The sequence below is a fragment of the Acinonyx jubatus genome, chromosome F2, assembly GCF_027475565.1.
Source record: "Acinonyx jubatus isolate Ajub_Pintada_27869175 chromosome F2, VMU_Ajub_asm_v1.0, whole genome shotgun sequence".
Taxonomy (NCBI): Eukaryota; Metazoa; Chordata; class Mammalia; order Carnivora; family Felidae; genus Acinonyx; species Acinonyx jubatus.
Window position 1 is genome coordinate 69,810,498 of NC_069394.1, and position 17,719 is coordinate 69,828,216.

General features: G+C 42.6%; 2 protein-coding genes across 9 annotated transcripts in view; one reads left to right on the top strand and one right to left on the bottom strand.

Moving 5' to 3' along the window:
• Positions 1-3,185, top strand: part of ASPH (aspartate beta-hydroxylase) — a 222,546-nt gene extending 219,361 nt beyond the window's left edge. For all 8 annotated transcript variants that reach the window (XM_053208017.1, XM_053208012.1, XM_053208011.1 and 5 more), the window contains one exon: positions 969-3,185. In XM_053208017.1, the coding sequence (XP_053063992.1) occupies positions 969-1,119 (151 nt within the window). In that variant the 3' untranslated portion in view covers positions 1,120-3,185. The remainder of the gene's footprint in view (positions 1-968) is intronic.
• CLVS1 (clavesin 1) overlaps positions 3,044-17,719 on the bottom strand; it is a 171,407-nt gene continuing 156,731 nt past the window's right edge. The window contains exon 6 of the mRNA XM_015070921.3: positions 3,044-4,923. Coding sequence (XP_014926407.1) covers positions 4,836-4,923 — 88 coding nt within the window. The 3' untranslated portion in view covers positions 3,044-4,835. The remainder of the gene's footprint in view (positions 4,924-17,719) is intronic.

The following is a 17,719-nucleotide window of genomic DNA, read 5'->3' on the forward strand; positions in this document are numbered from 1 at the left end:
ATCTTGAAATCAAGCTAGCATTTTCTATCCTGTGATTTTAATTTTTTGCTAATCCACAATATAGAATATCAAATGCTTGCATGGAACTTTAATACTAAAGAAAATTTCCTAGTAATAATTTCATTTTAAAAATGTAACTTAGCATGTAATAAATTGGCAGTAAATACCTATTTTAAAAAAAGAAGAACATTAGCATGACTAATAAACTTTCTTTGGATTTGAAAGGCATTGTGTAATTGCCCCTGCATATTTCTGTCTTGATTGCTTTATTTAGACTAGTACTATGTTTAGGTCTTAGCTTCTATACACATATTTTATGAAGTAATGTTGGAGGCCCTGAAGAATGTTTTGCAGCATTGATTTAAAATACTCCATGGATAGCCCACTTGCATTGCAAATGACATTAAAAATATAAACAAAATCCATTCCCAATCTGCCTTTCCATAAAATGGGACTTCTTCCACGAAATGGAGCTTTAACCAACGGAAAGCGTTGAGAAAATCATTTGGAGATGCACTGGCGCCCTTCCAGGTATCCTACGGGGCATGAAGATACCCAGGTGCTGCCCATAGGTCTAGACCAGTCTCTGAAAGGCCAAGGGAGGACAGCATGCAGTCATTGACCAGGAAGTCATGTGGGCTTGAGCCACCGGGGCACGCCTTTCACTGCTTGCCTGACTCTACAAGCCACACCTAGGCTTGTTCCAAGAATAATTGCAAAGCCTGTGGTGAGGTCCGTATGCTCTTATCACCAGTCCCCTGCCCTGTGTTCACGTTCAGGGCTCAGCATCGAAAATTGTATTCATGGTAAGAATCCTTAAATTCTTTCTTAATCACCAAGGAGAGAATAAATGCTGGCTTCGCGTTCCAGTTATCTGGTCATCTCCCAAAGGTTATCATGAAAGTGCCCATCTGCACATAGCCATGGGTTGATTCTCAGACATCTGAACCCATGTTTTTCTGTTCCAGGACGTGGGAAGAAGGCAAGGTGCTCATCTTTGATGACTCTTTTGAGCACGAGGTATGGCAGGACGCTGCGTCTTTCCGGCTGATATTCATCGTGGACGTGTGGCACCCAGAGCTGACCCCCCAGCAGAGACAGAGCCTTCCTGCGATTTAGTATGTTGTACAGGCTTGGGACACACTGGAGAGAGGCTGCCTTTCCGCTTCCATCTCCTTGGGTGTAGGGACACAGGTTCCAAGTCTGAGGCCCTTGATTCCTTTGACTTGCAGCCCGAAAAATTCTGAGGCTCCTCCTAGGATTAGAAGACACTAAAAGGAATATTTGCCTTGCTGCAGTTCATGTAGAAAGTACTCTGCTGTACTTCCTCCCATGACGGCACCCATCTGATGCCACATTTTCAGGTGAATACGGGATAGCTTCTACCTTGTCAGCCAAAGATGCTTTCTCCACTTAGAAGAGGCCGAAATCAGCGTACAATGAGACGATATGTAGAAACTGTGAATGGATCGCTTTAGCTTGTAATCTTTCTATGCAATTATATTTTTCTAGGGTAGCTAGGCAATTTTGTCATCACGTACCACTACTTTTTTGTTGATTTTGATAACGAGCTGTGTAAATGCTGTTCAATGGTAACTTTCCCCGTGAACCCATACTTCCCTCTTTTAATTATTTTTAGTGAAAGACACTCATAAAAGAAGCAATTATATTTTCCTACTACAAAGGAGAAAGATGTAATTGTGCTGTCTGCGGACTGTACTGCTTCCTACCACCTGAGTCCATTTGCTATTTCAAATCGTCATTCAAAGACGGTGTCTTAATTTCTCTCCTCACCATGCAAATGGTAGAGACTCTGTCTTTCTGAGAGGAACTTTTCACACTGAAAGAAGACATGGAATTATTTTATATCGAGGTATGAAAGTGCCACATGAAAATTTTTTTAATGCCAAGAATTAGGACTTGAAAAAGTAACATTTCTCGGAGTAAAAACGTTCTCTCAGGATCAAATAGCGAGGGGGCTGCTAGGACATCGGGCTCCTTGGCCTCTTTGCCGTCTGAGAAAGGGCTGGAACCCAGAGTCTCCTTGCCTGTTGTAGATCCACGTGAGTGAGGAGGTCCTTAGGTGGGTCCCCACCACAATTTTGTAAAAATATGAAGGATGGCAGAGTGAAAGACCTCAAGAATGCCAGGATCTTAGTCCTGCGTTTAGGATGTCCAGATCGCCTTCCTCTTTGACAGAGTTTGGAAGACTCTTGTGTTTCCCTGGCTTGAGAAACTTCTGCCATTTAAATATAGCTTTGAAGTAGCAATCGTCCATAGTTTAGCTTTAATGTTACGCACGGCGTAGAAATAACAGTTGAAAAATGGTTTTGCCTCCCTCCTTATTCCAAAGATGATCAAACTTAGAAGAGTATTAATGCATTAAATATTGCATGTTTCCAGTCCAAACTAGAAATGATAGCTATGTGAATGTAATGATATTCATGTACCTGAATTTTAAGCCAATACGAACAAAAACGCTGAAGAAATGACACAGCAGTTACCAAATCTCATTCACGGGTAGAAAAAAACACTTGTGCGTCCTTTCCATTTAAGGACAAAGAGGGATGCTTTAGGTCTTTTAAAAAGAGTTCTTTAACGTTGAAATGGACCCTTTTGGCTTGACGTGAGCTTCCAGTGTTTGCAAGGGTTTGCAAGATATTTTGTTCCCGTCTGTTTTGCCAAAACAATCCCACTAAAATAGATGAAGAAGCACATGAGGAAAGTATCGAAATTACCAAAGTCCAGAAGAAAAAGCAAACTCTTGAAAATAAAAAGGTGTTGTGTCCTTCAGTATTTATTGAACGGAAGAAATGACTGACAAAGGACAACACAATCCAATGCTCCTGTAAGAATATTCATGTCACTTACTGAATTTGGTTCTTACATGTATACCGCATACACATAAAGAAATTTAAAGTATGAGTTGTCAGTGTTAAACCATCATCTTATGTTCATTTAATGAAATCACGGACTAGAGTAAAAACTAGCTCTTGACTTAATAATTATAATATGGTATTTCAAATCAGGTCACTACAGTAGGTTCTAAATGTTGCCAATTGAAAAGCCAGAGTTATCCTTACTGTTGTAAAGTGTTGGCAATAATCGACTCCGATACCGTTTTAAACACTTGGATCCCTCAACTATTTTATAAACACAAGTAATAAAATGGATTTTCTAATTCACTTTAATTCTTTATCTTTCTTCCCTCTGTCATGGAATATAAGGAAAGCATTTTGGTCACTGCATTGGTAGAATGATTTTCAGTGTTACTATTTTGTTATTTGAAATGTCTACATAAAATGAATTGGTTTTACTTGTACTGTGATACAGTTGGTTGAGAAATATTTTTAATTCTATTTAAATTTTATTTCAAGGGTGGAATACAAAAATTACTTCTTATTCCCCTCTACCAGTAGAAAAAAAACCTAAAATACTAGATTCATTGAGAAAGAGATGTAATAAATGGTTACGATTAGTAATAACATCCATGGAGGGTGATTATGGCCAGGTGAATCACCTCCTGTCTTTGAATTTTTTAGTTAATTCTCCCAAACACTTAAAACATAAAATCATATTTTTCTGCCCATTATCAACTCAAATATTTTTTATTTGACATTGAGCACCAACTGGTCATACTAATAAATGCCCATGTCATGCAGATGGCTGGGAGCATAAAATATATGTAAAAACATACAACTCATCTGGGGAAACATGGCCCAAGTAAGGATATCGTATCCTATTCACTTTTATTTCATTTCCTTTGACTGGATAGTTGGGGACTCCATTTCTAAGGAGAACAGACAAAGAAATAAAATGATCTTTGGCATTTTATCCCGCAATCCTAATCTATTTTCAGTATTTGCATATTTAGCCATCTTTAAGGGTCTTCCTCCATGATTGATATGTACCCTCTCAGCAACAGCCAGGTCCCTTCTCCACACCTTGAACTGGTTGCAGGAGGATGGGGGGCGCTAAATGCTTCAGTAGCACTTTTCTTTGCTGTAGTGACCCGAGTGAGGCAATTTGAATGGATTCATTCATCACTGACATGTGTTTTCAATGAGACCCCACCCCCTCCCCCGCAGATACATGTTGCCTGTGACGAGTCACATTATTAAGATGAAACAATCATATTTCAAGTTGTGTGCGTCTTCCTTTAAAGTCAGATCGTGGTAATCAGCTGGTGGCCTGAAAGAAAGGTGTGACGTCGAAATCATTCTTGCAGGATATCCAAATAAGCAAACTCGGCAAATAGCCGGACCTACAAGAACATGCCCTTAGGCTGAACAATTCGATGCTGGTGATGAGGTCAAAGAAAATAATTCCATAAGAATGGAAATCACTGGAGAGATTACTGTCTTGGGGCTTTGCACTTACATTGAGCTTGACAACTGTGTCTGCACAGCTTAATTCTGGTGTATCTACTTGGAAGTGCGCTTAATCTTAAATCACAAAAACTGGAAAGGGTATCTGCGGTGCCTCAGAAAAATCCTTGTCCTAACGGAGTGTGTGCATCAATTTAGTTTTTCCTTTTTCAATTCGTTGAATACCGTAAATAAAGGGGAAGGGGAATACCGTAAATAAAGGGGAATACCGCCTTGCTTCACCTCCAATCCCCTCACTGAAAAAAAACAACAAAAAACCATCTCTCAAGTCTGTTCACTTTGGCTGCTCAGACCGATGGCTGGTGACAGTCATTACTAGGTGGCAGAGTGGAGGGCCTCATGTCAAGCGAACGCACGTGTCTGTGTGGGTCAGTTGCGCCTGTGCTTCCCGGGTGGCTGATACCACTGAGGGCTGGCGATCTGCGGGAGCGTGGGGTGAGCCGGGGTTCAGTCCAGAGCCAGGAGTGGCTGAGTGTTCTCGTTCTCTCCCTTCTCTTCATGTTTCAGGGTCCCAGCTTCTACCACAGACTGAGATCTAATAATAGGGGAAGGAGAAAGAAGCAATTACAGACCATTCATGGAGGCAACAATTTTGGAACCTTGGAAGGCATTCAGATTTTAAGTTCCCCTTATGAATCCAAACACTCAGAATAACAATATAATCCCCCTCTTTTTTTCTATCTCTCTCATGCTGGCTTTTTTGCATTCTACACCACATATTTATGGTGTTTTGCCAAGATCTTTTCTGGTGGTCAAAGCAACATGTGTGTTCTACCACAAGGCTGCCCCAGTGTCTAAACATTCTACGGATCTTGAGATGCATCAAGTCGAATGAATACCGGATTTTTTTAATGTTCCCAAATACTTTTTAGTATTTAGTACTCAAGGCTGGAATACAAAAATTACTTCTCTTATTCTCCTCTACCAGTAGAAAAGAAAAATTACAACACTAGATTCATTGAGAAAGAGATGTAATAAATGGTTACGATTAGTAATAACATCCATGGAGGGTGATTACGGCTAGTTGAATCACCTCCTTTCTTTGAATTTTTTAGTTAATTCTCCCAAATACTTAAAACATAAAATCATATTTTTTCTGCCCATTATCAACTAAAATATTTTTTATTTGACATTGAGCACCAACTGGTCATACTAATAAATGCCCATGTTTCTCAAGATCATAGGAAACTATCATGCATGATGTTAAGACCACAACGTTTGGAATCGGATTGGTAAATGTAGACTCTGCCCTTTACTGCCTGAGGAGCCTTGGAGGGGTTCTTAAAACTCTCTGGACCTTTATTCTGTCACCTGTAACACAGAACTATTACCTACTTCCCACTGCTATTGATAAGGACTAAAGCTAATCATATTTGTAAAGCATTTGATGTGTAATTTCAATCAAAATTTTCAGAGCATTCTGTCACCATAGTGCAGTAATAGCAATCCGTAGTTTCTGATAAGCCCCCTCATATCAGATGATAACAGTTTCTATTTTGGGTTTACAATGTGAACTGAAGTTATTTTCCAGTATATAGAGAGGTTATAAGAGATAGGTGTGCAATATACATTCAATAAATGTTCACATGCTAAAAAAAAAAAAAAAAATTAAGGGGTGCCTGGGTGGCTCAGTCAGCTAAGTGTCTGACTTTGGTTCAGGTCACGATCTCACAGTTCACAAGTTCGAGCCCCGTGTCGGGCTGTGTGCTGACAGCTCAGAGCCTGGAGCCTACCTCAGATTCTGTGTCTCCCTCTCTCTCTGCCATTCCCTCACTCTCTCTCTCTCTCTCTCTCTCTCCCTCTCTCTCTCAAAAATAAAGAAAAACATTACAAAAATATTTAAAACATTAAAATGGTTGAACTTGATTGTCCAGACAAGCAAAATTTACATACGACACGCAATAAAATGTGAACTCAGAAGGCCTGAGTTGCCCAAACCTTCAGGACTATCCCTGGACTGGCTCTTCTGAACCCTTGGGGTATCCTGCCTGATAAAATGTCTCTGCATGCTTGAGACTGTGCGCCATGCCATATAGTTGATGCTAAAAATGTGACTTCTTGTGAATGCCTTTTCTGTATGTCTGGGTTTGGAGTCACCCTGTATCAGTGTGACCTCTTGTGGGGGCAGGTAGGGAAGGAGGAATTGAAGACTGCAGGTCTGTGTGACTGACCCCTGTCAGCCAGTAGAAATCCTGGACACCACGGTGTGGGTGAGTTTCCCTGATTGGTCACACTTGGTGCATGTTGTCACATGTTGCTGGGAGAATGAAACTCTGTCAGGACAACCGGAAGCCAGCGACTGGTCCTGTGCACCTGGACCTCACCCAATGCACCTTTCTCCCTTGCTGATTTTAATCTGTATTCTTTTGCTGTAACAAACCACAACTGAGTATAACAGCTTTTCTGGGACCTGTGTGTCCTGGAAACGTATTAAACCCGGGGGTGGTCGAAATGACCCCCAGAACAATATATAATTACACTAACAACTTGTTTTGTGTGCACCTGGTATTGTTGTAAGTTCTTTAGATGTATTAGCTTACTTCATTTTCACACCCCTGAGGAGTGATGCTATTATCTCCATTTTATAGATGGGGGAGGGGGAGGGGTGGAACTGGGGGATGGACAAGTAACATAGAAAAGGCAACACAAATAGAGGACAGGGTTGTCACCATCATGCCAGTTCCGGGCATACCTAGGGCTGCAGAGCTGTTTATCTGAACTATTTAGTGTTCCTTAGTTTTACCTCACTGTAAAAATAACTCCCCCCCCCCCCCCGCCCGGCCCCAGATTCTTATGTCCATTCAGGATATGCACGTACTGTAGAAAGTTTAAAGAAATCAAGAAGCAAATTAGTACAACTGTCTCAAAACAATAGATTTTTACTCTAACTCTACTGTGACTCCAGGCACAGTCCCACTTTGGGTGCCAAGCCTAAGCTTTGAAAGTGAGATGGCTTCATGTGGTCCCGGGACAGGACGGAGGAAGCCCCCGCTTGCAGTGTGGCTCAGCTGTTTGACACATTTGCTATGCATTTCCCTCTGCTTTCATGAAGGGTCCGGTGTGTGTATGGGGGGGGGGGGGGGGGCAATAGATTTATAGGTTTATAGCAAAGCTGAGAGCCGAAGCATTGCCATAAGCAGGAAGAAAACACCTCCTGAAGTGTGGCCCCTCAGGCAGCTGCCTAACTGCCTTGTCCTCAGGCCCTGGTGAGTGCGGAAGATCCTGCTGGCTGGCCCACTTCGGGAGCCTTGCACTGCGCTTCCCTACTTTCGAGCTGGTTGCTTCTCGTTTACAACGTGGCAAGGGAGGTCCCAACCACAGAGTAACAAGGCACCGCAGTGACCCCTCGAGATGAACCCAACAGGGAGTATTCAGTAAGGGGCCGTGCAGCCTCTTCTTGAATCAATCCAAATTGAGAACCCCAGTCCTCCATGCCGCTCTAGAGGGGCAACTCTCCCAGAAACTTCTTTACATTGAACTCAAACCTGTCTTTGCAACTTCTAGATACCGTTTCTTGTTCTGTCTGCTAGAGCCACCCGTGTACATGTAATCCGCCTGGTCCACATAACCACCCCCCCCCCTTTTTTTTTTTAACGTTTATTTATTTTTGGGACAGAGAGAGACAGAGCATGAACGGGGGAGGGGCAGAGAGAGAGGGAGACAGAATCGGAAACAGGCTCCAGGCTCTGAGCCATCAGCCCAGAGCCTGACGCGGGGCTCGAACTCACGGACCGCGAGATGGTGACCTGGCTGAAGTCGGACGCTTAACCGACTGCGCCACCCAGGCGCCCCACCACCCCCCTTTTTTAAGCTCATTTATTTATTTTGAGCGAGAGAGAGAGAGAGAGCGAGAGCACATGGGCTCAAGCAGCAGAGGAGCAGAGAGGCAGAGAGAGAATCCCAAGCAGGCTCCGCACCTCCAGTGCGGAGCTCCAGGTGGGGCTCAAATGCACAAACCATGAGATGGTGACCTGAGCTGACACCACGAGTCAGAGGCTCAACCAACTGAGCCACCCGGACGCCCTCACATGACCACCCTCTAAGTGTTTATCTAGTGCCCTTGTCGCCAGCTAGAACCCAAGATCTCACCATCAGTGCTCACCTGCTTGCACTCACTTTTCCCCCATCTTTCCTTAAGCTCTCCTTTCCAGCTTACCTGGTTGGCAAATGAGACCCGACCCCGGCCCTCAGGTGATAGCGAGTGCCGGACAAGGCCATCCAGACCAGCTTGAGACTTGCGCCTACACGGGACCATGGAGTGGCCTCTGGAACTACCAACGATTACCTTCACCCCATTATAACACTAAAATCTCTGCCCCAGGGGGAACACAAGCCTCATTTACATAACACACAAAATATGTATAGGCACGTGTGCAACCCTACGCCCACCTGCACATATGGTGACAAGGAGCCTCTTTTTAAATATTTATCCTCACCCCAAATCAAAGGAACCTAACCACCCTTGCTCGGGAAGTCATGACTTTGGAAGTTATTCCCTGTGATCTCCTTATTTGTCGCAAATAGAATTTCTTTTGTGTGATGGTTCACCTGGTGTAGTTTCTCTCTGTGACTCACCAAGGAGCTACCTCCCGTTGGTCAGGTTACACCTTCAGCCCTCTCTTCCTGCCACCACCAAGGCTAACCAGATTCCTCTCGTGCCAAGGTTTCTAAAATTACTGCTGGGACGTTCTCCTGAATCTCTTCATCAACTGGTTGCCCACAGGGTGTCACCCCAAAATAGAGTGAAATTATTGCTTCTCGGTTTTTTTTTTTTCTTTTTCTATGCTTCTGTTGAAGCATAGACAATGCACCTAAAATTGTATTAGCCTTTCTGGCACTCACTCAACACAGCTGAGGGAAAATTTAGCTATATTTGCATAGGCTGCTGGTAAACCATTCCTCTTCCATCTTGAAGGTGCATGGTTCAGTATCCAATTTCTTCTTCTGAAATTTGGCTCATATCTCTATCTCTGTCTTTTTGGATCTCGAAATTTGTTATCCATCCAAATTATTGTCTGTGATTTTAAAGAGAATTAGATTAGTTTCCAAACTTCCCCTCCCTATTTTGGGGGCCACTGTGGAAAAAAATTCAGGGCGCCTGGGTGGCTCAGTCAGTTAAGCGTCTGACTTCAGCTCAGGTCATGATCTATCCGTTCGTGGGTTCGAGTCCTGCATCAGGCTCTCTGCTGTCCGGGAGAAGCCTGCTTCGGATCCTCTGTACACCTCTTTCTGCCCCTCCCTTGCTTGTGCTCTCTCTCTCTCAAAATAAATAAGTAAACTTAAAAAAAAGAAAAGAACAGATCCACAACATGTCAAATACTGAATTTTCAAACAAAAATCACTTATTTACACTCGTAGTGAGAAATGTTTGAGGATGTCTCCTGAGCAAATGTTCAGGAACCTTAGTTTTCTTGTGGAAATATTGCTTCAGTTACCCCAAGCTAGACTCACACACAGATATGAGATTACTGTGATAGGCACCCAGAAGACAGGGTGTTCGGAGGAGGTGAGGCATTAGCTCTAGAAGGACAAGAAGGAAGGAAAAGGCTATTGTTCACACAATGACATCATTCACAGTGCTCATTCGGGTGACTCTTCCTCCTTCCACTTGGGGTCAAATTTAGATCAGTGTGATTTCTTTCAATACCTGTACTGACAGCAGGGACACAATGCAGGCTTTTTTACCTCAGTCAATACACCGTGTGTCTTGGTAAAATTGATCAATTTGGAGGAGCCAAGCATGAGGAACGGAACTTAATGTTTTCTTTTTTATCTGCCTTTCCCCTGATTGAGACAATGACCATAGCCTTTTTACTCTCAGCATGACATCATCCCATGTGCCTGGTCGCACAATGGACATTCAATATAAGGAACACGCTGCATTGTGAAGTAGTTGAAATTCACTGGGGAAACAGAAAGCAAACATTGCTTTTTTTTTACAAACCTGGTATAAATAAAGAACCCAAGAGAAACACCCCCCTTAAATGTTTCCCTCTGGACACTCAGCAGAGTCAAAGTACTCTCTAAGAAGACAGATCAAGTGCTCACTGATAAAAGTGTCTCCACCACGGGTAAACAGAGTGCTCAGAAATTGTGTATTTAGCGCATTAACCACTAAGGAGCCTCTCGCCTTGCGACTTCCTTGTCCAGATCATTCTCGGTGGTAATCTCTCCATTCAGTGGCTTTGCCTCCTCACAAGAAGCTTGACACTTTCACAGAAATAAACATTTCAGGCTTTTCTCTGGGGTCCGCTTTCTGACACGGAAGCCAGCTTGACCCCAAGGGCAGACAGGGGACGGATTTGAGCTATTCCCGCCATGGTTATCTCAGTGGTGTAGCCAACTACCCTAACAAAGCCTTCATTCCAGCCTTGATAGCAACATTCTGTTTTCCCGCCATTATATTCACTCTCTCCCTCTCTCCCTCCCCTTCCCTCTCTCTTTTTACCCACTACCTTCCCTTTCACTTCTCTAGCGCTTGGAGCTTTCCCCACTCCGTACCACCAAAGATCTTTAGCCATGGTTGAATTTTACTGATTACGAAAGCAATTGAATTCCAGAAAGAACAAGATAAAGGTGGGAAATGTTCACCATGAGCCAGTCCATTTTGCATTGACCAATAATCGGACTGAGACTTCTGCTCTCAGAAGTTTATTTCCAAAACTTTGTTTAGCTACTTTATCTCAAAAGCCATCACTACATAGCGTTCTTACTAATGAACTGCCATTGCCTGGCTTTGACTATGCAGACCCCAAGTGAGGAGGACACCGGAACTCTGCCCTTCAACCGTAGGCATTCACCAGGCATCACGGGAGGCCAGAGATAGAAGGAGGCTCAGAGGCAATTAAGTCAAACCCTCATTTAACCCAGGTCCTAACCATCTGTTTTCCAGGGACCAACCTCATCGTTCCATCAGGAAGTATTCCATTACCTGGTTTTACTTCTTAAAGTCAAGGATGGGCTTGGTTTTGTGGAATAGCATGGAACTGCCTCATATTCTAATGAGCCTATGTAAGGACTTCTAAACAGGAAGAATATTTTTTTTAAATGTATCATTAAAGAATTCTTCTAAGTAATTTCATGAAGCCTCCTTTTCTCCCTGTAGTTTCAAGTATCAAGGACATTTTGCCAGGGAGCTCCAGCCCGGGCCTGAATAATGGCTTCACCACTGGCTTTCTGATCTTGGGCAAATTCCACCTCTTCGTATGTAAAATGATACCATGCGAGGTGGGAATAAAGAGGATTCGATGAACGAGACATATAACGTGTTCAGCTAAACATGCCCATTCGTTTTTAGCTCTTCTTATTCTACCCCTTTTGCAGATAAGAAAATCAAGGTCTGGGAACACTGAATTCTTTCAGAAATGTAGCCACAAAGCATGGATGCAACTCAAAGTTCCAATTGCTTCATTGTAAAGTTTACCAGAGAGAATTGTGTATACTCATGCATTGTGAAGAACCAACATTTCAAAATTGAGAAAGACTAACATTTAAAAAATTCAAAATAGATTATTGCTCACGAATGCTAACCTTACTGCCTTACCTTGTATTTTTAGAAGTAACACAAATTTCCATCTGATTAGCAATCATTTCTGTAGCTTTCAGCGCAACATATTTATAGTTGTTTTCACTGGGAACAATTACTGTTTACTGAACCAAACAAATCACGAAGGATAAATCAATAAATCATTTTTTAAAAGATAAGCCTAAGAATTTCTCGCATAAAGCAGCAAACCTTTTCCCCATCAAAGTGAAGAAATAACAAATAAACCTCCCTCTACTCTGGCAATACAATTTGCCACAATTTACTGAACTGGAAATAGAAAGAAACTGATCCAAGAAAAATATTCTATTACTTTTGAAGTGAACTATTTTTAGAGTGAGCTAAACATTCAGCTTAGTTTTTGCCTTTTATGTACTATAACTCAATTTAAATGTATAATGTATTTCTATTTTGCTGTGATGGGCTTGGGCACTGACTACTGATCTTATAACAAGGAAGAAAGAGCCAAGAAAAACTACACACACCTTCAGAAAGGCTGGAGGCCGTTGCTTTTGTGAAATTAGCCTCACAATAGGAGTAGAGCAACACTGTCCAATACAGAGCCCTAACCGCACGTGACTCTTGAGGACCTGAGATTGGGCCAGTCTGAATTGAGATCGGCTGGATTTTGAAGACAGTATTAGAAAAAGAATAAAGTATCTCAATACTTTTCAAAATTACATATTGGAATCATAATTTTTGTATATATTGGGTTAGATAAAAACATCACTAAAATTAATTACACTTATTTATTTTTGGAATGTGGCTACAAGACAACTCAAACAGTTTAACGTATGTGGCTCCCATTGTATTTCTGTTGGGCAACATTGGTCTAGCGCTTCATATACTCCATCATGCCTATGGCTGAGTCTAGAATAATACTCTAATCCTCGTTGAAAAATCACAGCCATCTTAGGGGTGCCTGGGTGGCTCAGATTGTTAAGCGTCCAACTCTTGGTTTTAGCTCAGGTCATGATCTCATGGTTTGTGGGATTGAGCCCCATGCTGACAGCACGGAGCCTGCTTGGGATTCTCTCTCTCCCTCTCTCTCTCTCTGCCTCTCCCCGACTCATGTTCTCTCTCTCTCTCAAAATAAATAAATGAACCGTAAAAAGAAAAAAAAAGGAAGAAAGAAAAAGAAATTTATAGCCATCTCAAAGGACTTCAGCAACATTACTGTCTGCCATTGCCAATATTCATTGTTCTAAGCTCATTCCACGCGTTGATTGATTTAATCTTCCCTTTGACACACACAAGGTCCCATGTGACCTGAGAGCTGTTTACTGAGTACCACTGTTGTTGCTTGAATCCTAACTAGAAAGAAACTTCATTAGTTTAGACTCCATTAATTTGCTATCATTTAGAGGAAGGTTAACATATACCTTTACTTTGTCCCTAAATGAATAAATGATATTTTAAAAACTTTAGAAATTGTAACTACCTGATGAAAAAGAAATAAGTTCTTTCAGCACATAGAGCAAAATTACTACTAACTTGGTTAATACTGACGTTATGACTACAGATGGTTTTTGCCGTTCCTTGTAAGGGGCCTGGGAGAAGTAAGCTGGAAGAAGAAGGCTAGGCTACGGATTAAGTCCTTCTTCTCATCACTGCCTCACCGACTCGTGGTGGCCGCTATGGAGTACCTCACTCAGCTTCTCTGGCCTCACATTATTCACCTGTAAAATAATCACTGTGGATGGGGTGATATATTCAGCCCCAAGATTCCATGAACTCCACCAGACTGAGTTACAATCACCATTTGTTCTGAAAAACCATTAAATCTTGAAAAGCACTTTTCACAGTTCTGCAATTCAGATGTAAAGCTAAATTGACTCACATAGTCTAAGTCCCTCTCTGCCTCATCATTGGTTTTTACCTCCTTCTAGAAAAGCATAAAAATACTACAAATGACAACAGCTGGCCAGGTATGGAATGCCTTTCCTGAAGTTAGTATGTGACCAACACCTTTAGATCTTGAGAGTCAAAAAGAGTTATCTTTTGAAAATATTTTATACTTCTGTAAGTTTCTTCTTTTTAAAAAATTTTTCATCTTTATTTTTGAGAGAGAGAGAGAGAGAGAGAGAGCAAGCAAGCAAGCGGGGGAGGTGCAGAGAGAGAAGGAAACACAGGATCCAAAGCAGGTTCCAGGCTCTGACCTGTCAGCACAGAGCCTGACGTGGGACTCGAACTCAGGATCCATGAGTTCATGACCTGAGCCGAAGTCAGATGCTCAACCCACTGAGCCACTCGGGAGCCCCTGTACTTCTGCAAGTTTCCAAATGGTGCATTCAGATCTGCCAGGTGCTACATAATAACTATTTTCCTGTGTCATTGTTGGCTGTTTTAGTTTATTTAAAATGTCTTATCGCTGCACATGATCTGTGCTCAGAGAGTAGTTTCACGCTGCAGAGGATGCTACTGCCCAGTCTGTAGCCACCAAGGCTGTTCTAGTTTGCACAAAAATCCCACTCGGCGTTCAGTAAACCTTGTTGGCCACATCTGAAATCTGTCTGAGGAGGTTTTGAAGAAGTTTTCAACACACGCTTTATTTGGATATTTTTAGAATCATCACCTACAGGAGAGTCTCCCATCTCCACAGCTGGTTATAATTATTGTCACCACAGTCACCGTCATTGGCCGCCACCGCAACCACTGACCGAACGCTTCGTGCAGGCCAGGTTTGGCACTGAGTAGTATTCAGCCTGCATTATCTCTGTTTAATCCTTACAATAACCTTCCGAGGTGGGTATTATGAATCCCATCTTGCAGATCAAGAAACTGGGCCTCGGAGAAGTTGATTAATTTGCTCAAGATTTTCCTAGTTCGTTGTGCAACTAGAATCTGAACCCAAATATCACCAATCATTATTTATTTTTTAAAAAAGTGATTTTTAGGCAAGCGAATGAAATCAGAAAAGAAAATAGAACTTCATTCAGGAAAGAAAGCGTTCTAAGAATTATAGGTTATGTGGTTATATCTTCATCGATAATGACCAGTGGCATATTTAATCATACTTCATAATTTTTCTAAATGCACAGCATTTGTGCAAATAGCTGGGAACGCCTATACAGACGCGCAGTTGGTCGATAGGGCAAGTCCAGTAGGGTGAAGCAAGGGAGCCGATTAGATTTCGCTGAGAACACAGCTCAGCCACCAAAAGACGAGCCAAGGAAGGGGTGTGGGGAGGAAGGGACAGAAGGGAGCCAAGGAACCCCGCGCTGGAAACTGGCGGCTGCGAATGGACATCCGCTTAGTTTATTTACAAAGGGGCTTATCGCTCTTTAGGAAGCTATGCGTTCCTGTTAGAGTAACTCCAAGTTTCTCAGCTGTAAAATGAGATCGTATTACCGTTTTCTGCACAGCGCTATGAGAGATAAGAGATATAATAAAGTGCTCAGAGCTCTTTCAAGGAGAGACGATGTAAATTGGAAGGGTTTATCGTTTCACTGACACTTCCCTGAGTATGATCTTCTGACTTGTCTGATGACAGAGAGAGCCCGAGTGGGCTTTGAAGGAAGCCAAAGACTGCAAATTTAGAAAATAGATACGGAGCAGACGGTCGACGTGAAAAAAGAATTTTAACTTTACCGAGCAATTTACTAAAGAATTCCTATAAGCAGAGCCACCCTGGGGCACCTACAAGGTCATAAGTAGTGTTGTTGGGCCCAAGTCCTGCATAGGAACCCCAAGCGTCAGAGTGAGGTCTAGAGATGTCTTAGGACCCAATCTATACCCGAACCAGTCAGCTGTTCTTACAGTCGTTCCAGATTCTGTGTGTGTCGGTTTACCAAATTTTGAGGAGTGGCATGATTCAGGGGTTCTGAGATGGTCACGGGAGCATTAAAAGAATATGTTCTTCACATGCAGATATTTCTGGAGAGGTTTTCTTCTGCTCCCAATCATAACTTAAAACAGCATCGCTGCAAATGGCTGCAGGTGCGTGCATCACCTGCTTTGGATGGAGTCACCTTTCGTTAGAATTAGACCGGCACAAAGAGCTGCCAGTGTCAAAGCATTCCTACTTGTTCCTAATTATTCTCCTCCCTCTGAAATTGGTGGTGCCCACCCTCAGAGGAGCTGCTTTGGTAGAACTAGGATATAATGTCCTGAAGCGGGTAGAGAAATGCCAAAAGCTGTCAAGAACTAAGACAATGAGGATGACTCATTCGCGCTGAGTTTGAAAAGGATGGCTAGCGTTCTCGATAGAAAACTACCTCTTCATAAAAGTCTATTTTTTGAGTCAAATGACAGCATGTTCACGGATCTAAATGACAGTATATTCATGGATCTCCTTTGATATTACTGTATGAGCCTGAATTCCCGAACGTCTGTATCTTCCCCACTCACAGTGGGGTTTGGGGACAGCACAGTGCATGGCAAGCGGGAGGGAGTAAGTTGCTTTTCCACTGTATCTTAAAGACAGGGTAGAAATCGGGGCTGGCAGAAATGGGGACAGATATCCACGACAGCTGCAGCAGCTCGAGCAAAGGCAAATCCCGCCCCCCAAAAGGTGCTTGATAACCTTTGTGGAATGAATGAAGGAATGAACACACAAGTAACATGAGAACAGTCGTGATCAAGGAGACAGAGCATTTAACTTGGAAAGAATTAAAACACTTTTCCACCTACTAGCTCTGTAATCTGGCCTAAGTCATTTAATCTCTGCATACTTGAGTCACTTTATTTATAACGTGGGCAGAATAATCTATTCTGATCTATTTTTAAATCTATTTTTAAAAGGCATCTATTTTTAAAAATCTATATATTTTTTAAATCCCAAACACCTGAAAGGTTCGTTTTTCAAGAAGGCTCGGGACAAATCCAAAAACATCCGTATCCGCTCTGGCTTGTGGGAAAAATCCTACAGTGCAGGGCCTTGCCATTTAAAGCGTGGTCGTCAGACCAGCCCTATGGACACCACCTGAGAGCTGGTTAGAAATGCAGAGTCTCAGGCTCACCCCAGACCTATGGAATCAGAAGCTGCATTTTAACAAGATCCTGCTGCTTTGTGCACAAGTTAAAATTTGAAAGCATTGCTCCAGGGGCATCTGGAGGTTCAGGTCACGATCTCGAGGTCCGTGGGTTCAAGACCCGCATCGGGCTCTGTGCTGACAGCTCAGAGCCTAGAGCCTGCTTTGGATTCTGTATCTCCCTCTCTCTCTGCCCCTCCCCACTCAAGCTCTGTCTCTGTCTCTCTCTCTCTCAAAAATAAATAAACATTAATTTTATTTTTTAAGAAAGAAAGCATTGCTCCAAACCCAACACTGCGGAAACCTGCTTCTGTCTACGTCAAGACGAGCTGTAAGCATTTTTCAGGTGCGGCTCATTTCCAACCACATTCCTGATTCTGTTCCCTAGTTCACTCAATATCTTAAAGGTTTAAAAGAGTTCATGAAGTGTCTTACGTATGAGAGAATAATAGTGCTTAATAGAGAATAGCTTTCAGTTTAGGAATATCTGTCTTCGTCCCTGAAAAATGATCGGGGCGGGGGGGGGACAGGAAAACATTTCAGAAATTCCAAGTTGGGGAACTGAGGCCATCCTGCTTTTCCACTTCACATTTTTCAGCGTCTATGTCATACGATACGTTCTGTCACAAGGTTCGAGCGCACGCTGTATGCTGAGAAAGAAAAAAATCTCTGGCTTCAAGGCACTTACATGAAAGAGAAGGAAGTTACTATCACGACCTCTGTCTGTCACCTCTGGAGCTGTTCATACATTGGAGAGGGGATGCCAAGGCTCAGTAGTCAAATTAGAATTATGCCTTCTCGAAGCTGGGGATCAG